Source organism: Cydia splendana, chromosome 6 (assembly GCF_910591565.1).
Source record: "Cydia splendana chromosome 6, ilCydSple1.2, whole genome shotgun sequence".
Classification (NCBI taxonomy): domain Eukaryota; kingdom Metazoa; phylum Arthropoda; class Insecta; order Lepidoptera; family Tortricidae; genus Cydia; species Cydia splendana.
This window is the reverse complement of record NC_085965.1, coordinates 9,697,783-9,723,042: the sequence shown is the minus strand read 5'-3', so window position 1 is coordinate 9,723,042 and position 25,260 is coordinate 9,697,783. Positions and strand designations below refer to the sequence as shown.

General features: G+C 38.7%; 3 protein-coding genes and 1 non-coding gene across 4 annotated transcripts in view; 3 read left to right on the top strand and 1 right to left on the bottom strand.

Annotated features, from left to right (window-relative positions):
- LOC134791607 (uncharacterized) overlaps nt 1–14,934 on the top strand; it is a 53,412-nt gene extending 38,478 nt beyond the window's left edge. Inside the window, exons 12-18 of the mRNA XM_063762656.1 lie at nt 1,948–2,058; nt 2,195–2,299; nt 5,181–5,216; nt 6,038–6,130; nt 6,414–6,530; nt 11,892–11,990; nt 14,754–14,934. Coding sequence (XP_063618726.1) covers nt 1,948–2,058; nt 2,195–2,299; nt 5,181–5,216; nt 6,038–6,130; nt 6,414–6,530; nt 11,892–11,990; nt 14,754–14,800 — 608 coding nt within the window. The 3' untranslated portion in view covers nt 14,801–14,934. The remainder of the gene's footprint in view (nt 1–1,947; nt 2,059–2,194; nt 2,300–5,180; nt 5,217–6,037; nt 6,131–6,413; nt 6,531–11,891; nt 11,991–14,753) is intronic.
- Nucleotides 946–1,020, top strand: Trnas-cga (transfer RNA serine (anticodon CGA)). Its single transcript has one exon. It is a non-coding gene; the product is annotated as a tRNA-Ser (tRNA).
- LOC134791362 (26S proteasome non-ATPase regulatory subunit 4) lies at nt 14,807–16,099 on the bottom strand. Its single transcript, XM_063762372.1, has one exon. The coding sequence runs from the start codon at nt 16,005–16,007 to the stop codon at nt 14,919–14,921; it is 1,089 nt and encodes a 362-aa protein (XP_063618442.1). The 5' UTR covers nt 16,008–16,099; the 3' UTR covers nt 14,807–14,918.
- Nucleotides 16,100–19,687: 3,588 nt separating this feature from the next.
- On the top strand, nt 19,688–21,369 carry LOC134791852 (putative ATP synthase subunit f, mitochondrial). The gene is made up of 4 exons (XM_063762983.1): nt 19,688–19,848; nt 19,924–20,022; nt 20,184–20,300; nt 21,202–21,369. Exons 1-4 carry the CDS (start codon nt 19,770–19,772, stop codon nt 21,228–21,230), a joined length of 324 nt encoding a protein of 107 aa, XP_063619053.1. The 5' UTR covers nt 19,688–19,769; the 3' UTR covers nt 21,231–21,369.
- The last annotated feature ends 3,891 nt before the right edge of the window (nt 21,370–25,260 follow it).

Sequence of the window (25,260 nt, the reverse complement as noted above, 5' to 3'; positions counted from 1 at the left end):
TAAGCAAGTGCTTATTTTGCCTAAAAGGGTTAATCCGGCACTGCAAACGACAGAGGTCAATGTTTTTTTTTCAAAATACCCACCTTGTATGAATATGGATTTGATATGGGTGCGATATAATTACGATTAGGTATGATGGAGAAAATCAATAATTTTAAATAATTATGCAATTATACGCATGTTGATAATTATGTGTGTTTATTTTACCACTATGTAACTATGTAAACTCATTTTTAGTTTTCTTTATTAATTAATGTTTACTCAGTTCCCCAAAAGACTGTGCAATGAGGGGCAATTAATTTATTGTCGTTTAATTTTGTTGTATTATTAATTTATTAAATCAACATAATTATTCAATTATTTTTGTTGATATCCGTACCCCCTGTTCTAAACTTAGAGTTAATTTGGCAAAATCTTTCCTCGGTGGCTTATTCATGTTACAACGTATTAAATTCAGAGCCATCTGTTAGTCTACCAGGGTACTCAATAGTGGTAGCACATATTTGAAAAAAGTTTGCCCCTCCTTCCTAAGTAGCGCCATAATATTCAGGGGCAAACTTAAGTCAATCGAGTGTTGTGGCTACCCCCCATTTTAGGGGTTGAATTTTTATAGCTTATAACCTGGCCGGGGATTTTCTCGGCAGATTAGTAAAGTTTTCATCAAAATCCGTTGAGCCGTTTTCACGTGATGCGCGTTCAAATAAACAGACAAACAGATAAACAGATAAACAGACAAACAGACAAAAATTCTAAAAACTTTTGGAACGTGTTCTGTTATCGATTCTAAGAATCCCCAGCCTACTTTTTTTCAAATATCTTCCATGTACAGACTTTCGACCCTCTTCAGCTTTATTATATGTATAGAAGAAGTGTGTTTTTCAATTAAAAGACACATCAAGATTATAAACTGAAATAAATGTCATATACTAAGAAAAAGTGACCAAGGCCTCTAGGGTGGCCGAGTGGTTTAGGCATCTGCCGCGATAGCAGAGGACGCTGGTTCGATTCCAGCCTGGGGCACTAGAGGCCTTGGTCACTTTTTTTTAGTATATGACAATTATTTCAGTTTATAATTTATATAGTAGTGTTTCTACTTGATAAAAAACAAATTAAAATATTTTTCAGAAATAATCAAGATTGTTTACCTTATTTCTAATGCTAAAAAACGAACTATAAATCCCTTACCTGTTCCGAGCGTGATATGTCGGCGCCGCCAATATTGTAACTAAATATTTGAGGTGCATGGGACCGGGTGAAAGACATCATTTCGCATTTACTTGCATTGAAATGTGACGTCCAACGGGTAAAGGTACCTTATGGCGGTTGGCGCTTACGCTATTATTAACGCCGCTCCAATATTATTGCGGCGCAATGCGACGTAAGCGCCAGCCGCCATAAGGTACCTTTTGCCGTGGAAGGACACAAATAGAGTTCATTTTCAACACTCCAACGATAGACCGCCTCTATGTCCCGTTGCAGCTCCTCGCAATCCCTTTGGCTTTGGATCGGTTTAATCAATTTCACATCATCAGCGAACATTAGCACTGTGCAGTGATGCACTTCGACAGGCAGATCGTTTATCAGCAGCACAAAAAGAAATGGTCCCAAGTTAACTATAAATCGCTCCGGCAAGCCGTCGCGATTTAACTTACTCTCGTTTGCAATATTTAACTTACGCCCCATGCTGCACAATGTACTATACCTTACCTATAACTAGGCCAATTCAGACTTAATAAGTACTTACATTTTGATATGAATACCAGCGACCGGCCCCGGCTTCGCACTACTAAATCTACAACGCAGGTTTCCTCAAAATGTACCAAGATTACCTAGCTACCAATAAACACTCGTAAAATAGCAAACCTCTTTTAATAAAATCAATATGATATGACTGTAGATATACCTACCTACTTTTACGACGATTTAGGTTTTTTTTATATTTTCCAGGAAATTGCTCCAACGAAGCCAAGAAGATGGAAAAAAGATCGGAAAATTTTAAAACAAATATATCGAGTGCTAGTGTCTGTAACACTTACGTTGTGGATAATTGCAAATCAAGTATGTAACTTTTTTTTTATTGGGTATTTTGCTGTTTCGGTTCTTTAATATCGATATCGATATCGATACCGAAGACATATGAGGACATGACATGACAGAGCTCAAATGATACCTACTTTCAATTTTTACTTTACAGACAAGTCTAATGAGGGTTACGGTCAGCCATTAGTCAAAACAACAGCAAAGAAAATGATCATCAACCCGTACCCTACCCCTACACCCTCTACCCGAACCCATAGCAGTAAGTTTAGTGTTCTTTTTTAGCCCAACTTATAACTAAAATAATATTTTCTCAAACATGCAATGAAATATTGATGTTATGTTCCTTATAATAGGCTGCGAAGTATGACGTTTCAGGTGCGGCTAGGACAAAAGGTCGTTAATGGAATTTCATACACATCTTGCAGGCCTAGGCCGGCAAAGTCCTCTTTTTTAATTTTCATTTCACAGATATTTGTGACACAGCATCGTGGCACTCATCCATTAAAAAAAATTAGAGGCAGTATTTGCTTCATGGTTCGTAATGACACTCTGCCACTACGCCTATAAAAAAAAAAAAACAAAAAACAATGTTTGCTATAATTTGCAGTTTTATTTGTATAAAATCAACATGAACTTAATAAATAATACATTCTATAATTTTATCATTTTAAATTTAAATTTAACTACACAAATAAAAACATTTAAAATATTTCATCTAAACGTTAGCGGTAAAAAGGTCTACTCAAACACGCGTAGTTATATTTTTTAAATTGTTATGGAGGTAAAGTTGAAAAATATTCATTCTGTTTTATTGGATTTATGGTGCGTTGTTGATTTTTTGACTTTAATATGAGTTCCGACGAAATAATGAAATTAATATTAATTGTAATCGTAGGCGTTGGAATTGGCAGCGTAAGCAGAATTGATTTTAATAACTTGCTGCCTCTGCCGCCAAGTCAAAGACGAAGTATGTATATGGTTGCTTATGGCAATTTTATTATTTGAGAAACTAAGAAAAATGGCTTACAGTTTATTAGAAACAGTTTTGTGGCATATTTTAAATGGATGTAACTACAAATTCGTCAACACTGTGGAAATTATACTTATTTACTCCGTGCATAAAGCAACGATGTATGTGAAACATGATATCAACATGAAAGACAATGTAAACTTATGTGACGAAAACGACAGTCAGACGGATACAAGACGAAAGACGAAAAAATCAAAGATACATGAAAATATACGGGTAGTAAAAATACACGACTCGTGTAAAACATACGCGTGATAATGATATAGGTACGTGTTGGTTATATTTTGGGTGTAGTTTACTTTTAGTTTTTTCTATAAATAAAACTTGGGTTTCGTGGATTTTTTATTTTATTTATTTCATTGCATGTTTGAGAAAAGCACTATACATACCTCGGCGGGAAATGGGGTTGCCCGCGCTCAGACTATCCGGCCTCGCTTCGCTCGGCCGTCTATATGTCTTCGGCCGGCAACCCCTTTCGTCCCGGCCTCTGTAGTAATGTACTATTAATAAAATATAAAAAAAATATTAGAGAAGCCACTATATTCGGTAAGTATTCGGCCGAATATCGAATGTATATTAGACCTAAAATGAACAATTAAAGTGTACTACAAACCACAAACAACTATTAGAAATTTAATATTTATAATGTAATCTCGGGAATTTGTTATGAATGAAGATTTTTCGAGCACATGCTAGATTTTCTAGAGTATTTTAGACTTTAACTAAGTACATGCACAGTGCACTACTAATTAGCAAACATTGTCCGTATACGCGACGAGTTGTCATAACGAATGCGACTCGAAACACATGTTTTACCGAATGCTTATTCGGCGCTTCGGCCGAGATATAGCCGAATATTCGGTTTACTGTTAATACCACTATTCGTGGCATCTCTAACAATATCCAGTATTAATGACATGATTTGCTAATGCAAAAGAAAACCAAATAATGGTGCAAAATATTGTAGCCGCAAAGGGTCTAGCAGGCTAAGCGAACAAGAAGTGCCCCCAACGACGGATTTGGTCAATCTTTCAGGTGGTGTACTGGCAGGTCCGAAGAACTCTCTATGCTTAATATCAGTCCTCGATCTTCTTTTGTTTTCGAGTTATTCAGGATAATGTAAAATCATCAGTGTATCATTGAAAGTGTCATATTTTGTAAACTGTTCAAGTTAGATTAACCAAACAAAATAATATTTGACAACAATAAAATAGACTACAAATGAATATGTTTAACCTGCATCATGTCCATAAACTTCATTATAAAAAAAAAAACATTTTATTTTTCTTCTCATTATTATTTATACTATTCGCGGAGGTACACCTACAAAAAAAATATGCATGAGTAGCCACTAATACCCACTATATACACGTATAAAAATATTTGCATAAATCTTCGTGCGTCATGTCAAAAAAAAACATTATCGAACAAGGATCTCGGAAACGGATCTAACGATTTCGATGAAATTTGCTATATGAGTGTTTTCGGGGGCGATAAATTGATTTAGGGAAAACGCGCATTTTTGAGTTTTTTTATGTTTAGAGCCGTTTCCGAGATCCTTGTTCTATAATGTTTTATTTTTGACATGACGTACGAAGATTTATGCAAATATTTTTATAAGTGTATGTAGTGGGTATTAGTGGCTACTCATGCATATTTTTTTTGTAGCTGTACCTCCGCAAATAGTATAAAAAAAATGAGAAGAATTTTTTTTTTTATAATGAAGTATAAGGACATGATGCAGGTTAAACATATTGTAGTCTATTTTATTGTTGTCAAATATCAAATATAATTTTGTTTAGTTAATCTAACTTGAACAGTTTACAAAATATGACACTTTCAATGATACGCTGATTATTTTACATTATCCTGAATAACTTCGAAAACAAAAGAAGATCGAGGACTGATATTAAGCATTATAGAGTGTTCTTAGGACCTACCAGTATACCACCTGAAAGAATGACCAAATCGTCGTTGGGGGCACTTCTTGTTCGCTTAGCCTGCTAGACCCTTTGACAGCGAAATTAGATGGCGCTCTGCCGTGCATGCGTTTAATTTATATATGTATGTATTTATGAGGTAATAATTAATATAATATAATTATATGCAGTCGGAGGAGCATCATCGTGTAGCTCTACACGCTCAGGTAAAGGTATTCCGGATTCTACGTTCACCGGCCAGCCACAGATGGGAAAAGGTGCCTTCATATGAATCATTCCCATTTGTCATCGCCTTGTGTACGGCGGTGGTCGTGTGGGGCGGGGACAAACGGGGATACACCGGCCTCTTGTCCACGGCCTGGCTTGTGGACTTTTGGGCCCTTATAAACCAAACCAAGCTTCGCAGATATTTATGCGACTTCACCCGCTGCTAATGCAACGAATAAACATGAAAACTGGATTTTTCACAATATTCTGGCCCCGTAGACAACATGCCAATCGCTATAACGCTCCATAGCGAACGAAACGCACCTGTCACTGTCACACTAATATGGATGAGTGATAAGCCCCCTCCAGACTATGCGCGTGAATCGCGGGCGAAGCCGCGATTCGCGCACGAGTGTGGAGCGGGCTATAGAGAAACACAAAGCGATTCGATAGCGAAGCCAAAGACAATGAAAATTCTCTTTGGCGCAGCGCAAGCGATTGTCACCTTGGCTACTAGGCCGCCAGGTCATAGGTCAAATTAGGTTCAAATAGTAGATTTGAAATTATCTGGGTCTTCCTTAGATCAAATTTAGATGACGGGTTATACGCTATATCAGGGAACATAGCCATACTACGTGACCAATTTTTTGCCTACCCTCTTTGGCCTCAATTAAACTTGGTCAAGCAGATCTTGTCAGTAGAAAAAGGCGGCAAATTTGAAAAATGTAGGCGCGACGGGATATCGTCTCATAGAAAATTTGAATTTTACGCCTTTTTCTACTGACAAGATTTGCTTCACCATCTATATTTATTTTTTTAGGTTCACCAAAAAAAAGTTTCACGCCTTTATCGGACATCGAAAGCTCCTATTTCATATTGAAAAAAAAACTTGAGCACGAACTCCAATCTCAAGGTAATTAAATTATTATTAGGTTATTATAACATAGAGTTATTTAAGTAGGTAAAGAAAGAGTGGTAACTCCATACATCAGTTTTCTGACCAGAAAGCGAGTTATTTCGTAGTCGACACCTTAGCTTTATTATCATTTAATTTAGTTTTTAATATTTTTAAGTCTCTCTAACTGTTTATTGTCCCTACAAGTGTCCACCTTCCCCCATAGTTCCTCTTAACCCACCTGACCTTATGTCAGTGTCTCACGGAAGTTTTGTTGACAAATCCTTAATTTTTTTTGCAGACATCGACAGTATTTCTCAGAAAACTGAAAGAAGAAATAGAACAAGGGAAGCGATAAACCAAGCCCGGATCCGTTTTTTACGTCGAACTCAAGAGTTTGAAGAAGGATGTAAGATAAGTAAGTAGATGACTTCAAAACCTAGGACAGGCGTTGAGTTCCACAGAACTTGCAACCGATCGCATGCGAATTCGATTTTTTTATAAGAGTTTGCTTTTGAACGCCGCGCGTAACGTGCGCGCCGCGTCATCGTGAACCTTGCAATCAATCAATCAATCATCAAATCATCATCATCTTTATTCATGTAGGCCTAGCAACAAGCTCTTATGAATCGTAATTAATCTTAATCTAATTATCAGAGCAATTTATTGATGTTAATATTATTCCATATTAAAATTGGATTATTATACATATCAAATTTAACACTAAGAATTTCACAAAAGGATCGTCAAACATTAAAAAGATTGTATAAAAAAATACTAGTCTAGAATTTCTAGAATAAAATCTAAATGTCAAAAAAAAGCATAAGTAACAAAAGAAGTAGATAGTATTACATCAGAATATCCATTTCCTCATCAATAATCAAATGTAGGTACCTAATAAATAAATAATAATTTCGAATAACAATTAATCCCACGTTGTAATATCATTCATGTAGTCTTGTGTGGTACCTATAATAAGCTTTAGAAATAAGTTTACGCTTTACATAATTCTTAAATTTATTAATAGATAATTCAGTAATATGGTTTGGAAGTTTATTATAAAATCTTACACAATTACCCATGAATGATTTTTTAATTTTATGGAGCCGAGTGAAGGGCACTGCGAGCTATGTTTATTACCAACTCCTACTACAAAACTGCCATAACGACTACGAACGGGCGAGGCTATTAGCCGTTTCCGAAAAGGAATCAGGACATTAGCTGCACGCGCTTCCATCGCGAAACCTTGGCTCCACTCTAGATCCTTCAGCCCTACGCATCGCTGTCTGCCTCCGCCTGGGCTTAAAAATATGCGAGCCCCACACCTGTAGTCGATGCGCTCAAGCTGTTGATGCTTTAGGACGGCACGGCTTACACTGCCAAATGAGCGCAGGCCGACTATATAGACACGCCACATTGAACGACCTGATCCGCCGCGCCCTTTGCACCGCCTCTTTACCCGCAACTCTGGAGCCGTCAGGCCTCTCTGCCACAGATGGCAAGAGACCTGACGGCTGCACTCTTGTGCCCTGGAGCCTTGGCCGCCCTTTAGCGTGGGACGCTACCTGCGTCGATACGCTAGCACCGTCCCACGTTGAGGGATCGGCCCGGAAGCCCGGGACTGCCGCGGACCAGGCCCAGGGCTATAACCGCGAAAATCGAAGTTCGCAAATTGCGGGAATCTTTCTCTGTCACTCTAATTACGCCTTCATTGGAGTAAAAGAGAAAGATCCCCGCAATTTGCGAATTTCGGTTTTCGCGGTAGCCCCTCTGACACTAAAGCGCCGCAAATATGCGTTCCTAACGGACACATACGATTTTGCGGCGCTCGCCATTGAAACACTGGGCCCATGGTCGACCGATACCAAACAGTTAATAAAGGAAGTGTCGGTCAGGCTAATAGGCGTCTCGGGCGACCACAGGGCGGGCTCCTTCTTGGCTCAAAGATTAAGTCTGGCGGTTCAAAGGGGCAACGCCGCCAGCATTCTAGGGTCCATTCCAGAAGCGGGTAGCTTGGGAGAGATATTTTATATTTAGTATTTAGTTTTAGTTGTTAGTTTAAGGTTTTGTGTAAGTATTATTTCTAGTATTAATATTATGAATTTCACATTTTTTTCTAAAATTTACAATATTTTTATGTACATACAGAATATTCTCATAAATGTATTGACAGTGCACTGTCATTATACCAATTTCCTTAAATTTATCTCTAAGTGAGTCTCTATGGTTCATTTTGTATATTACCGCCCCACAGTAAAATACCATATGCCATAATGCTATGGAAGTAACTAAAATATACTAATCGAGCTGTTTTCACATCAGTTAACTGACGGATTTTGCTCACTGCAAAAACTGCAGAGCTCAGTCTATTCGAAAGAGTAGCAATATGGGGACCCCACTGGAGTTTAGAATCTAAAGTTATACCAAGAAAAACTGTACTATCAACTAATTCCAATTCCTCATCCTTCACAATGACACTTGTTTGCACATGCCTTACGTTACTACTAGTGACAAACTTAATACATTTAGTCTTTTTCTCATTTAACAATAAATAATTAACATTGAACCAATTTACTACTTTTGAAATGGCATTGTTTACATCATTGTAAGCTTGTTGCTGTCGTTTGACTTTGAAAATAAGTGAGGTGTCGTCTGCAAACAATACTATATCATGGTGGGTCTTAACAAGGAATGGCAAGTCATTTATGTAGATAAGGAACAGGAAAGGCCCCAATATTGACCCCTGTGGTACACCCATAGAGACCAATGACCCAGGTGATCGCTGTCCATTCACATCGACCCTTTGTATTCTACCATTTAAGTAGGACTTAAGTAAATTCAGTGCCGATCCTCTAACTCCGTAATAATGAAGTTTCCTGATTAATGTTTCATGACAAACACAGTCGAAGGCCTTAGATAAATCACAGAAGACACCTAAAGCATCTCGTGACTCCTCCCAGGCATCGAAAATATGCTTAATTAGCTCAACACCAGCATCGGTTGTTGAGCGACCCCGTGTAAAACCAAACTGCTTATTATGCATCAAATTATTAACGTTAAAATGTCGTACTAATTGAGAAAGAACTAATTTTTCAAAAATCTTGCTAAATGTTGGTAGCACAGATATCGGTCTAAAGTTAGTGGGGTCAGAGCTGCTACCAGATTTAAATAAAGGAATTACTTTACTATGTTTCATTAGAACAGGAAACTCGCCGCAATCAACACTGTTGTTAAATATAACTACCAAGTCAGGTGCTACAATTTCTACTAAGGATTTGACAGCATGGACAGAGACTCCCCAGAGGTCATTGGTTTTTTTGACATTAATTGATTTAAACGCCTTTATTACATCTGAGGTACAAACATGTTCAAAATGAAGGTCTCCACAACACTCTGGAGCGTTATGTTTTAATAATGTAACAGCAGATGAGGGTGATGAATTTAAATCCTTAGTTGTGGATACTGGTACCTCGGTGAAAAATTTTTCAAATTCTGTAGTTACTTCTAAATTGGAATCTATAATTTTGTTATCAATGTTTAGTTTAAGTTCTTTAATTGTGTGTTTCGAGCGACCAGTCTCCACATTTATAACTTTCCAGGTTGCTTTAACAATGTCGGAACTACTTTTTATTTTCTGACTTAGATAATTTCGCTTAGCTATATGACAATCTACTTTAAACTTCTTTAAATTCATCACTCTGATTAAACCGCCGTTCCTCATATAAGGCATACAGTTCACGTCTTCTTTGATGTAAGTCCGCAGTAGCCCACTCACTAAAAACTGATGCACCACTAACTACGACCGATTTTGAGGTGAATATCGCATTATAATGATCCATAAAAGTGTGAAAGAATGAATTATACATACTATTAGGACTCATATCGGAAGACAAAAAGGGTAGCGCCTGAACTAAACTTAGCTTCATTCTTTCCACGCGGTCCGAGGTTACTGGTACAAAAGTTATTTGTTTTCTCATGGTATTTTTCCCTAATGCCTCAAATACCATTAATTGACCTAAGTGGTCTGATTCTAAATTGCTGATAACTTTTTTAGCAATAGGAAAAATATCTGTGAAAATATTATCTATAGCAGTCACTCTAGTGGGCTCCATAAACATGTGGTTGAGATTACAAGATTTAAAAAGATTCAATAATCTACAAGACATTGTTGAATTTTCCATAATATTTACATTAAAGTTGCTGTGGGCCTACCGCGAACCACGTTCGACGTGTTGCTTCCCTGTCAAACTTACGTACGAATTTACAAGTACAGTAGAGTCCGGTTATAACGACGCCCAAGGGACCGCTGATATTACGTCGTACTAAACGAACTGCCAATTTTAATATATTTTTTTAATCAAAATATTTACACCATTTTGTATTTATTAATACTTATGCGACAATCACAGAAAAAAACCATTTCTTTTAAAATATTTATTTATACAACAGTTTGTCTTAAATAGAGAGACTTGTGTGTTTAGAAGAATCCACTTTTCAAGGTACCTACGCGTACTCACTCGTCATCCTCAAATTACGTACTCGAATCCCGTAAAATAATAAGTCGTAATTCTTGGGGATCTAATCAAGATGACGTTGGTTTATCACACAGTTCCTATGGCCACCTCCTGTGTCCATCATCAGATCAGCTCGAAGGTACCTACCAAAATATTGCATTGTCACTGAACTTACATAATTATGTATGTGAAGTCTTGAATAATGGGAATTGGGGTTTATTTAGTTTACGAAGAGTTTATTTAGATTATTAAAAAGAAAAGTCACATGACTATTTTCATCTTGCTGCGTATAAGCAAAAGGGGGAGGGGAGCTGGGTGCGAGGGACGGAGTAAGCTTCTTACCAACAATTTATTTGTAAAAACTACGTCGCTCGTCGTTATAGCCAGACTTGACGGACGGATTTTGAGTCAATTTCCGTCGTTAAAAGCGGTTATAAGCGGAGTCGTAATAAACGGTTGTACTTTCATAGTAGCTCATACTAAAACCAAACAAGTGCCTATACTTACGTCGCTATAAGCGGTTGGTTGTTATATGCGAAGTTGTACTAACCGGACTCTACTGTACAACAAAGAGGCAACACGTCGAACGTGGTTCGCGGTAGGTCCTCTGGAATGCACGAAGGTTGATATTCGGCTGTAGCCGTGCGCGTCAGTTGACGTCTTTGGCGGTCAAAAGGTTAATACCTATATCGTTTTAAGACTTCATTAAGTGTCGCCATCTACATCAATGTTGAGCAACGAAAAAATGATCTTTAATTTCAACTTGCTCGTCTTTTATAACATCTTTATACAGAGACCGTGCGTGTTGGAGTCGTCGTGACGTAAAAACGAAAACAAACTTCTAAACAGGTGCTGCTCCTACACTTCACGCTGGCTCTATTTCGCATAGTAGGGTCTGCCATCTAGAGCAGCGGTCGGCAACCTTTTAGTAGCCAAGGGCCACATAACAGTTAACGAAGTGGACGCGGGCCGCACTTTGTTAATATTTATGACTTTATCAGACATTGTCACTTGTCAATATTACATACAAAATAGCCAGGGAGGCTCGCGGGCCGCATGCGGCCCGCGGGCCGCTGGTTGCCGACCGCTGATCTAGAGGCTTAAATCTAAAAATGGAAACTTGACATAATGCTTCGCCCCAATGAATGGGGCTTCTGTGCTGCCGTCTACAGTTCATGCACGCTCCCTATAAGCAATTTAAACTTAAGTGCAACTATTATGATATTCTTAGGTTCCTTGCCAACTGATGATGTCTTCTATTTCAGACGCCCAGAAACCGGCGCCATTGCGTGAGGATTTGAGAGAAATGATGATACGTCAATCAAAAAAGAAGTTCCAGAGCAAACAGTACCAGTGCCAGTCAAGTAATCAATCAGTTTATATTGTGGACCATTTATTTTAAAGGTGCATCTAGATCTAGCGCCCCACAAAGGACCGCTTCGCGATCGCAAAGTACACACAGCTGCAAAAGTAAAAGGGCATATTTTAGGAATGAATTCCATTCAAAAAATGGATGTGCACTTTTGCAGCTGTGTTTACAATTGTACATAGCGATGATGTGCTTTGACTCAGGCAAACGCACGTACGGCCGCGATGCCTGGCACATCTTTACACAGCCAGCTGATTTGCGCGGCAATTTCCTCGCAAGGCAGCTCGTTTTTTGTGGACCTGCCTATTCATGAACCGCTGGCACACTACACATGGGCTGCACATCACACTACAGTCAGCAGCAGAAGTTGCTAATTCTCTTAACAATAAAGTCGCGTTAAGATCATTTTGAACACCTGGCCCGCTTAGTAACTTCTGCTGCTGACTGTACAAAGTGCACACAAGGAGTTAATAATAAATTTAATAAGACCTTTAAGACCAGACCTAAATTATGTCAATGAATGGAATCTTTGATAATTACTATCAGTGAATAATTTTACGGTTTAGACTCACTTGTTTTTAGTCACTCGCGCGACATGTTTCGGGCGCGCGCGCAGCGTGCGACGCGGCGAGCCGCAGTACGCGATACACGGCCGTCGTGAACGCTGCTCGCACTGTTAGTGCTTGAGAAAGGAGACCTAGGCTCTCCGAAACATGTCGCGCGAGTGACTAAAAACAAGTGAGTCTAAACCGTAAAATTATTCAATGTTTAGTATATGTCTCACAACAGTTTAAATTCGATTACTATCAGTATTATTTTGTTCCAATTTGTATTTTAAGTCAATAAAATGTCAACCAATTCATTAGTAAAGACAATAAAGTACTGTATGTGTTTCAATAGTTACTAAGCATAAAACCTCTTACAGACTAATAGGCCTGTTGCAAGTAACAAAGAATCATGGAAATAATGGTTTCAACGAAACATATATGTTAATATGGGGCTATTCATAAATTACGTCATTTCAATTTGGGGGGGGGGGGGTCTGGACATCGGATGACGGTAGCATGAAGTAGGAGGAAATGGGGTCATTTGAAGCATAATTTTTGGATGATTATAGGGGGGGGGGGTCAAAAATCGTCAAAAATCGATGACGTAATTTATGGACAGCCCCTATGATTCTAAAAAATGGCCCAATCTCAGTATAAACTGAAGGATTATTAATATATTCAATAAAATAAAAGTGCAAAATTCTCCAATCGGCCATTTTTACTGAAACGCCAATCAGAAACGTTCCAAACAGTGACGTTATCAATCCATAACATATTTCTTAGAGCAACATAGACAACCTCATTGACCGAAATCTATACGTGGGCACCAAAGAGTTCGAAAGGTGCAAAAAAAAAATGTTATTCCGCCACTAAACATTTATTACGTCCAAAAAATATTATTACACGATATAAAGTAGATATCTATTTGTTATTACTTAAATAAAATGCTAAATAATACGATATTTCAACAACAAACATTTTTAATTATTTGGCTGAATGGAACTATCATTGCCATGTTGGCTGTCGTAACTAGAAAAAATGAAAAATTAAAAAGTAAAACCGGCGTTCGGTGATTTTCACTCAAAATGTACATGTATCTAAATAATTCATCTTAAACTGCAACCGTGTGAGAGTTTTTGTGTAAAATGAGTTATTGTGATAAATTTTTGTAATGTATTTATCATCCCTAATCGTAATATATGGTGCTGAATTAACAATATCATTCGGATTCAAGGGAAATTCGTAACTGTAAGTATGTAAACAATATCTACCACCCTACCACCAACTAAATAATGACGTCACAAATGGCATGCGAGGCGTTTTCGCGCGAAGTTTAAACTAGCTATAATAAAATGCAATTATCTATGTTAAATCTTATGAGTATAACTGAAATATAGTGTTTTTCGGAACTAATACAAGTGTACCGACGATATTAAAAGGGTTTTCAAAATTTGTCATCAGGCCTATTAACTTGCTTATATGTATACTAGTTAGCAATGCAACTTACAATAGGCATAGTTGAATCTCTTTAATTGAATCAACTACCAGGACATATTTAACATGTTCACTGTCTGTGCCCCATGTATGGGTCACGGGAAGCCTCTATTACAGAGCCGAAAGGTTGACAATTCAGATTGGGACAGTGAATGTGTTAATGTATGCAGTAAAACCCTCTTTAAGATTCTGAAGGGACCACACCAAACAAGACATCCGCGCCAGGCCACAACAATTTCGTCATATAAAGCTGTAGTACCACGATCCTGACTATCGGGTCATCCAGCCTGGGAACGAAATCATAAGATAGTCAGGTTTTCGGCACTAATACACGGTGTTAATACATTCACTGCGGCAATTAGTGTAACTTGTAACTAACTTGATACAGAGTATTCTGTATCAGGTCTTTTGGCCCAGTGCTGCAGTGAGTGTGTTAACACATTCACTGCCAAGAACACATATGTGTGTTCCTGTTCATTTTGTACTGGAAACAGGGCGCCCCGGCACCAAAACTGTTAAGTGAGAAAGCATATTAACTATGAAATAAGGAAGAAAAAGTTGCAGGGACCAGTGTGAAATGCTTTATTATAAGCGTAATTGTACCAAATACAGCGCAAAATATTGTATTAAGCGGATTTTACTGTATTTTGGCTTAGTTTTTGCTTCAGTATGTTTTAGAAAAACACTTTTACATCTAAATAAACTTTTTGTTTCAGAATTTGAAAAAATTGAGGGTCTAAATTGGATCTCCTGGCCACAATAAACAATATTTTGAATAGTACTTCTGTATTCCATAAATTTATGTTGTAGTTACACAGTGGTGTCTAAGGTTAAAGTTTACAAGCATAAAGTATCATTAAAACATTGTAAATAAAAATATTTTATTTAGAACCTGAACCTGAGCCTTTTGAATCTTTATCCTTGTCATCTTTCTCATCCTTGTCTTTCTTGATGGTAGACATGGCATTCCGGATAGCCTCACTTTGTGGATCTACGCCAGGTAGGTTCTCAAGAACACTCTGGAGGAAGGCAGGGTCATTCATAACTTCAGCATATTCCTCGGAGACATCCATGCTCTCCTCAGCTGCAGGGGCATCTTGTTGCATGCTCATCTGCATGGCCAAGGCTATTTGCTCCTCTTCTGACAATTCCATAGCTTCGCGGCCCAAAGACATGGCCAGGGCCCGCTCCATGCCACTATCTTGTGTTTCCCCAGCCTTAGGAGCCTCACCTTCAGTGTTAGTCTGCTGGCGCCGGGACTCCTCCTCTTGACGCTGTCTCTGTTCCTCCATAGACACACGCAAAGCTAAAGCCAATTCTGGATCTTCATTAGGATCAACTCCAAATTCGAATGGAGACAATCCAGAACCTGATGGGCCAGCACCATCTCCACCAATCAGTGGGCTCGAGATTAGGGCTTCAGAGAGAACCACACAATTACCAGCAGGAATGGAAACAAGATGGCTGCCTCCTGTAGTGTTGTCTTTGCCATTAAGGGTGTTGACAAAAGTTGTTAGCAGTGGATTATTCTCAGCATCCTCTCCAAACGACACAACGTCACAGTTTACTTTCTCCTTCTTCAGCCTCTTTGCTAGTTTGACGAGCTCCTTCTCATCGGAGTGGACCGGCGAGCCGACGAACACGACGATGCGCATTTTGTGGTTCTTGCCCTGACGGTGCTTTAGTGCCAAGTGGGCAATTCTGATTCCAGTCAGCAGGTTGATATCACCATTCGGTTGCACACGGTGAAGCTTAGACAGGATGCGGCCAACATCGCTGGTCAGCGTGGCCAGCACTTCGACGTTAGCGAGTGTCAATAATCCTACATTATTCTCAGGATTCGATCTTGTTTTGGAATGACATACCAAATTTACGGCATCTTGTTGAGCCTGGAGGCGTGTTGGTAGGAAGTCTCCATTTCTCATGTAGTCACTGTTATCAACACATATCATCGTACTTTCGAGGACCATTTTCTCAGCTTTTTTCGGTTTATATTTACGAGAGATAGAAAAAGTCGGACACTCAACAATGAAGTCAATGAAATTTGCTGTATAATCATAGACAACGATATTATATTTTTAAATAATATAATGACACTTGAATGACATTTAAGATATACTTTAAAACGTGGAAGTATGAAATTCTAAACGTTTTTTAGGTACATGAGTAATCACCTTAATAAAGCATAGACAATCGGATGGAAAAATCCATAGATATAATTACTTAAGGATTACGTCTAAGCGAGCTGTCACTGTAACCACTTTTGTTTAGTGTACGATTAACAAGGTAACTTGCTGTCGCCATGTCGATAAAGTCATATCGATAAACTATCGACATTTCTTGCAATTTTAATTGGCTACAAATATAATGACCACCAAAAAATACTTTGGTACCCTAAATAAAAAAATCATGTTTACCAAAAAAATTACTGAACACCAAAAAAATAAGGTCTAAAAATACAAAAGTACCACCATTTTAATTACGACTGCACTTCAAATTGTAATCAAATACCAAATATATTGAATGATCACCAAAAATCATTAATGATCACCAAATCTTGAAGACCAAATTAATGCGATATTTTCACCTAAATAAACCACTATGATTACCAAAAAATTTATACATTACCAAATAAAGTAAACTGATGTCAAAATTACTAGCCCCTCCCGCTCAACCCCCCGTTTGCCCGCATCGCATATCTACCTAACCTAATCTACTTTTCTAGTAGCATTTCGTTATGCTAAGTACTAGAAAAGTAAGTTAAACTGCTATCAGTTAAGTGGGTTAGGTTAGCACTGCGACCCTTACAGAAACGAAATGGTACTAGAAAAGTAGGTTAGGTTAAGTTTCAACTGCTACCCATACAGATACGAAACGCTATTAGAAAAGTGGGTTAGGTTAGGTTTGAACTGCGACCCTTACAGAAAAGAAATGCTACTAGAAAAGTGGGTTAGGTTAGGTTTGAACTGCGACCCATACAGAAACGAAATGCTACTAGAAAAGTGGGTTAGGTTAGGTTTAAACTGCGACCCTTGCAGAAAAGAAATGCTACTAGAAAAGTGGGTTAGGTTAGGTTTGAACTGCGACCCTTACAGAAACAAAATGCTACTAGAAAAGTGGGTTAGGTTAGGTTAGAACTGCGACTGTTACAGAAATAAAATGCTACTAGAAAAAGGTGACGAAGTGGATTAATTAATTTAATTTATTTATTCGTATGGCATTTACAGAGTCGCTAATTATCAATTACAATATTTACAATACGATATCTAAATTCTTCACCCATTGGGCAGCGTGTGCATTAGGCGAATGAAGGTCTAGAGCCTCTCCGACAAATTTCCGTTTCGGGCAACTATGTATAATGTGGTGTATAGTCTGTACTGGGGCCCCGCAGTCGCATGCTGGTGAGTCTCGCCAACCACACTTAAACAGGTAGTCCGCACAGCGTCCATGTTCGGTACGGAGTCTGTTTAATTGGCACCATTCCTTCCTAGATGCTGAAAAGCCATACGGCTTTTTGGTAGGATCGTAGGCATTTAGGCTGGGATTTGGCAGGTTGGATTGCCACTCATCTTTCCAAGCGTCTTTTATATTGAAGCCACCTTGCGTCAGGTTTTGAGCGGTTTGGTAGGGCGGGTGTCGAGACTTCAGACGATGCTGTGGTGGGTTAAGGAATTCCAGGTGGATCGGCAGTTTCGGGTCGCTGTGAATTTTGTTCGCTTCTTTTACCAGTGCCAATTGTCGTCTAAGATGAGGTGGTGGGATGTGGCTTAGGGTTGGGAGCCATTGTACGGGTGTGGATTTGATTGTGCCTGATATACATCGCATAGTATTACGCAGTTGCACGTCAACTTTCTCTGTGTGTGCGCTATTGAGCCAGACTGGTGCGCAGTATTCACCAGCAGAATAGACTAAGCTCAGCCCAGTTGTACGAAGAACGTCCGCTTTTGCTCCCCAAGTCGTGCCAGTTAATTTGTGGAGTATGTTGTTTTGGGTCCCAAGTTTTTTGCTCAGCTTTTGAAGGTGGGGGCCGAAGTAAGTGAGCGGTCCAGCGTAATACCAAGATATTTAGGGTGCGGGTTGAAAGTTAATATTTCACCATCAAATGCTACCGTTGGGATATAAGCAGCTTGCTTGTTGTTGAGGTGGAACGTCGACACTTCCGTTTTGCTGGCATTTGGAACAAGCCGCCATTTCTTAAAGTACTCGTTTAGAGAACCTAGATCTTTGTTAAGCTGCTCTTCAGATACCTCGAATGTCTTGTGCTGGTGCGCAATGGTGATATCATCTGCATACACAAATTTCCTAGAGACTGTTTTAGGTAGGTCATAAGTATATAGATTAAAGAGCAGTGGGGCCAGTGTGGATCCCTGTGGAATGCCATTGTTTAAGGTTCTAAGGCGGCTTTGTTTATCTCCTAGGTGAACTACAAAATCCCTGTTCCTAAGCATATTGTCAATCAGGCAGGTAATTTTACGACACGGGACAGCCTTCATTAGCTTATAGTAGAGTCCCTGTCTCCACACCGTATTATAGGCTGCACTTAAGTCAATAAAAGCAGCTACAGTTTTCAAGTTCTTCTGGTAGCCAGATTAATTTAATAGGATAACGATATATTAAATATTTGCACATTTTTAATTAAAATGTGGTTACAATTTTTGTGATCATTTACTATTTTTGCGTTTACAATGATTATTTTGGAGTCATTTGCTTTAGTAGGATAGCAAGATTTAAAAATTTGGTTATCATTTTACATTAAAATGGAGTTCTATTTTTGGTGGTCAGTTACTATTTTTGGGTTTACAATGATTATTTTGTTGTCATTTTCTTTAATAGGATAGCAAGATGTAAAAATTTGGTTATCATTTCACATTAAAATGGGGTTTGAAATTTGGTAATCATTGACTATTTTTGGGTTAATAATGATTAGTTTGGTGTCATTTCCTTTAAAAGGATAGTAAAATGTAATAAAATTGGTAATCATTTCACATTAAAATGGTGTTATAATTTTGGTGATCATTCATGATTTTAGGGTGGTAAAATAGATTTTTTTGGTATTAAATTTTACTAAATCTGGTGATCAGTTAAATAGCAGCCATTTTAATTTTACTTCAAAGGTTTAACGATACCTAAAATGAACAAAAACGCTTTTATTCTTTATTGTGGTTATCAGATCACAATTTTATCGTCACGCCCCAGCAGGGAACGAAGGGAAAGTTCAGATATTTAATTAAAATGCATAAATACCTACTAAAATATGTGTTCCGCAATAATTGAATTATTTTATTATATTCTAATATATTCATTATCCATTAGCATTTCAATTATGTTTATGTTTAACGAAGATATTGAAGCTTCAATTAATAGCTATTTCGTTCCGCTGTGTAGCGTTTATCGATATATAACATGATTAAAATCGACTTTTCACATCCCTAAAAGAGCACAATACATGTTTTTACGCACACATACACAGCCTGGATGCACCAAAAAAGGCAACACTTTGATTTGAAGTTCATCTTGTCAACAGTATGGTTGTCCTTTTTTGACAAATGGCATTTTTAAAAGAGCGAGGAGAGAGAAGTGATACTAGTTGCTGCGCCGTCAAAGTGAACAGACAACGCTGGGGCCTTGGAAAAATCAATTAAAAAAAAAATTGTCCTATAGGTATAGTCTATGATTGTCATTTTCGTCGACCAAATTTCTTTAGGAATAATTTGGTCGATTACAAAATAATAATGGGTTTCGGCGACTATCCTAAAGAATATAACCCGGCTGTGCACGGGCCTTACGACCCTGCCCGTTTCTACGGAAAGCGTAAGTGTATTTTCACAAAATTTTCGTCCGTCAATTTACAACGCTTGATTACATAATTATTTTTCCACTTTTCAGCTGACACTCCGTTCAGCCAGCTGAAACTGAGCGAAATCGGTGCATGGCTGGGTCGCAGGAACAAGACTCCCTCGGCCTTCATGGGCGCTTGCAGCCGAGGTAGCGTATGATATAATAGTTGTAGTTTTGTATAGGTTATAGCGCAATGTCATTGAAACCTGTCTAACTACAACTCCTAAATCATCTCTGAAGGTAGAGAGATGATAAAGTTAGTTTTGTATAAGAAAATGTATACGTTAACGTGATTTATGTTGGTTTAGCCTGGTGGAGCTGGCAGCACAAGTACATGCAGCCTAAGAGGATGACCGCCGCGCCCTTCTTCCAGCTGGTGGTGGCCAACATGATCTTCTTCTACACTATCAACTACGGAAAGATGAGTAAGTTCTTTCATTAACATGTAGTAGAGATGGAGATGAAGGGATTGATGCAATTTCTGTTACTGTATAATCCAAAATAGGTCTTATTTCTTATTCTACTTATCCCTTATTTAAAAGATCTATGTGGAGGTGTATAAAGCTTAGTGTTTAGATATTGCTTGATGATAGAGCTTGGCTCGATGTGTCTCGGGCAACCGAGGAATGTCGATTGCCTACCAAGCACTGAAACTGATAAACAATCTACAACTTAAAAATGTATGTGTCAAAATTCAGTGGATTCCATCACACATAGGTATTAGGGGTAATGAAATCGTTGCACATGAATCCATTCATAAGGGAATAGACCTTGCATGTAAACCCTATGCAACAGAATTAATACCGAAAATAAGGAACTTATGTCTAGAAAAGTGGAACAAGAAATTTGTAGAAGATTCTGTTGTAAAGGGTATATGGTATAGCAGTATTCAAGGACGACCCGGGTGGGTTCCATGGTTTGACGGTGCCAGACTTACTAGGGAGACGGTAACGTGTGCACTACGTCTGCGTTTGGGACATATTCCGTGTAATAGTTGCTGCTGTTAGGGCTGAACACCTGGAGCCCGGACCACTGTTGTAGTAGACCATACATAAGTAGAAATGCCATCTTCAACAACACCGTTGAAACAAAACAATAAAATATCACTAGACACCTTCCAACCTTCAACAAAAGAGTGTACTCCCATCTTAAAAGCCGGCAACGCACTTACAACCCCTCTGGTGTTGCGGGTGTCCATGGGCGGCGGCAATCGCTTACCATCAGGAGATCCGTCTGCTTGTTTGCCTCCTACATCATAAAAAAACAAGTCTCTTATTTTTAGTTCTATTAAAGTTTTTTTTCTGATCTAATATTTATCAATTTCAGAGCACCACAGGAACTACAAGTACCACTAAAGATTGTCACTGGAACAAGCCATCAGCAGATAGTAATACTGTATTTATGTTTATGTATGGATAAAATCTGCTAAAATCATGATTGTATTGTAAGGGAAAGTGAATTCTACAGTTACTGCAATAAAGTTATTAGAGTGAATACGATTTTTATTATCACCTTATTTCCGAAAGGGTGTTTGTAGGGCTACCCTGATTTTATTGTAGAGTACATAAGGTAGCTACAATGGTAGAGTGCTATAAATATTACATTACTTACTGTCCAACTATAATTAACATAAAATTGAACCAAACTCCTCTTGAACACTGCTACATTGCAACCTTTTCAATATTTCTATCTTCGTCCTCGTGTTATCCCGGCATTTTGCCACGGCTCATGGGAGCCTGGGGTCCGCTTGACAGCTAATCCCAAGAATTGACGCAGGCACTAGTTTTTACGAAAGCGACTGCCATCAGATCTGACCTTCCAACCCAGAGGGTAAACTAGGCCTTATTGGGATTAGTCCGGTTTCCTCACGATGTTTTCCTTCACCGAAAAGCAACTGGTAAATAATGTAAATATCAAATGATATTTCGTACATAAGTTCCGAAAACTCATTGGTATTTCAATATTGCTATTAATCGCAAAAAAGCAATAAGCTGCCTTTTTGGTTCCTAAGACTTGGCTATGCGCTTGACAGTGGACAACTGTCCATGGAACACATAGTACAGTTACCACACGGGATTGTTATGCCATTTAGGCACAGATTAATAAATAGTTACTACGTAACAGATACTTCATTCCCAAACAAAAGCGAAAATACCTACGCTATAATAGCCTACAAAACCTTAATAATATACCCTGCTGCTCAGGACAAGAAGAAATGTACCTTAAGTACGCGCACAAAGAGTCGAGACTGTGTTGCCCGCCGTGCGAATCACGTGCTAACGCGTCATCGTAAGAATGCGCTAGGGTTGCAGGCATCTACCTATGATGATTATTGTAATAAAACGAATGTGGCGGGTCAACCATATTTTTTATTAGTCAATGAAATATGTTTTAGTTTTATATAATGATTTATATTTTTTTCCCTTCTCGGAATTCTCTGTTATTAAATTTTATAGTTGTAAATATCCTAAATCGCGTAAATAATTTTAATAAATACTCAGGAGCAAAGCAACGGAAAATCAACGGTTTTTAACGCTACTAATAACGCTATGGATCAATGATCTGAAATAAACGATTTTTATTTTATTATTTATTTATTAAAAGTTGTAATACGGTGCTACCAGGCCGATTAATTATTACGTCGTCAAAATTAATTAAAAATACTTTTTCTAACCCTTCAATATAATTATTAAACGTTTCAGGTGGGACCTTCAGCCCGCCATAAAAAGATGAATCTTTATTATAGGCTTTTTCCTTTTACACCCATTTACTGCACAATAATTACGTGGTTTCGGCATTTCGAAGCGTAAGCGCGGGAAACGTGCGGTGCGAGCGTTCAGGCGGGCGTTCGGCGGCCCTCTGTCGGTTGTATCGTCGACGATACGCCGAGCGGTAGGCATATAGCGCGTGGCCTTGAGCGTGTGACGGAGGCCTGATTTAGGGTTCTTGCTAAACTGGATATTCTATAGCGTAAGTATTGAACAACCAATTTAGCTAGGACCCTAAATGGCGCAACAATTGGGGAGCGTGATGGTACCTACACTCAGTTGACAATTTGAGCCAACGAAAGTTATAACATTTTTGCGCAATCGTCGTTTTTACTACCCATGAATTTTAGCCATCCCACTTCGCACATGGCTATTCTAAAGCCCCCTCCAGACTGTGCGCGTGAATCGCAAGCGAAGCCGCGAACGCGAGTGTGGAGTCGATTTTCGCAGACAGCGAAATCGACTCCACACTCGCGTTCGCGGCTTCGCCCGCGTTTCACGCGCATAGTCTGGAGGGGGCTTAATAAATATTCCTGAAATTAAATGTGACGTCCCACGGTCAAAGGTACCTTATGGCGGGTATGGAGTTATGCATACCCCAGTAATCTACAATAAATAAGCTATCGATAACACAAAAGATCAACCTTCTAGGTTGCGTAGTTACAGAGATATGATTTTTTGATAACCTTTTACAGAGTAGTCGTAATAATAATAAAATTTTTTAAAGTAAAGCGCGTTTTCACACAGTGGATGGATAACACAATTAACACTCAGAAGAACTATTATCGAGAACTATATTATTAAATTATTTATATTTACATGTCAGTAAACATCTTTCTTGTATTTTTGATCGATTGACAGACTTCTTAATTTAAAAGTAGTAGAGCGTGGTTTTTTAAACGAATGCGCCATAGAGGTCACATTAACACCTTCTCTCGTTGAATAGACCTAGCTCGCTAATCAGCTGTTGAAGTCTTGGTCTAGCAAGCGGCTTCGTGAATATGTCCGCTAGCTGTAGCTCAGTGCTTATCCTCTGCACGTTTAAGCTTCCGTTCGCTACTAGTTCTCGGACAAAGAAATGGCGTATGCGTATGTGCTTAGTTCTGCGATGAAACTCTGGGTTTTCAGCTAGGCGCACAGCTGCCTCATTATCCACGTAAAGTACTGGGAGGCCTTCAGTCTTCACTAAACCACCGATAAGGCGAGTCAGCCAAACACTCTCTCTTGCTGCCTCGCTGGCTGCGACTATTTCAGCCTCTGTAGTTGAAATTGCCACGCTTGGCTGTCTCTGGCTGAGCCACGATACTGCCCCGCCAGCATAAAGACATAGAACGCCAGATGTCGATCTTCCAGTTGTAGTGTCTCCACCATGATCGGCGTCACTATAGCATTCTATTTGGCCCTTTTTATAATTCTTTTTGTAAATAATGCCCATATCTGGAGCATACTTCAGATAGCGTAGTATACGTTTCAATCTAACGCAATCTTGTTGTGTAGGGTTTTCAAGACATCTAGATGCTACGCTTACCGCGTAAGCTATGTCAGGTCTTGTACCAACCATGAGATACGCTAGTGCTCCGACCACCTGTCTGTAATTGGTTAGGAAATAATCTTCAGCATTCTCTGCTTTTTGATTAGTCTGTGGTATAGTGACATCATCTTTTACTATTGGAGTCGTGACAGGTCTGCAGTCTTGCATTCCGAATCTCTGCAGAATCTTCCTTGCATAAGCTGTCTGATGTATCCTTACATCACCACCTTCTCTAGTTTCTACTTCTATTCCCAAGAAGTGTGAAATAGGGTTTGAAGTAATTTTGAATTTTCTTCTTAGGGGTCATCCATTAATTACGTCACACGAATTTCTAGGTTTTTTGACCCCCCCCCCCCCCCCCTTGTCACATTTGGTCACATTTGGCAAACCCCTCCCCCCTAGTGTGACGTCACATTTTTTCTACGAAATCGCCAAATCGAATTAAGTAAGTACCTAAGTATTATTAATATTTTATCAAAATATTTTTGACGATATAAATATTAGTAATTTTATAACCCAAAACTGCTTAGGAAAGAAAATTAAAAGAATAAAAACGATTATCGTTTTAAAAACTTGTTATTTAAATGTACAGCGAATAAAATAATTTAAAAAAAACTTCGGTTACTGATGAAGTTAAAGTGACGTCACAAAGTTTGTGTCTCCCCCCTCCCCCATGTCACAATATGTCACATTTTCTTGACCCCCTCCCTCCCCCTAAACGTGTGACGTAATTAATGGATGACCCCTTATTTGCTCTAGAAATTCCTTAATTACGTCCTCATTTGACCCAGCGATGAGTCCATCGTCAACGTAGAGAGCCACTATTAGCTTTCCTCTCTCATTCTCTCTTTTAAATAGGCAGGGATCAGCCTCACTGACTTCGAGACCAATTTCCATAAAGAAGTCTAGAATCGTTCGATTCCAGCACCGAGGAGCTTGCTTAAGACCGTAAAGGCTTTTCTTTAATAGGCAAACTCGGCCTGTACCGTCGTCATATCCTTCGGGCTGTTTCATGAATATCTCTTCGTCAGATAGAGAACCATAAAGAAAAGCTGTAGAGACATCGAACTGACTTAACTTCAAGCC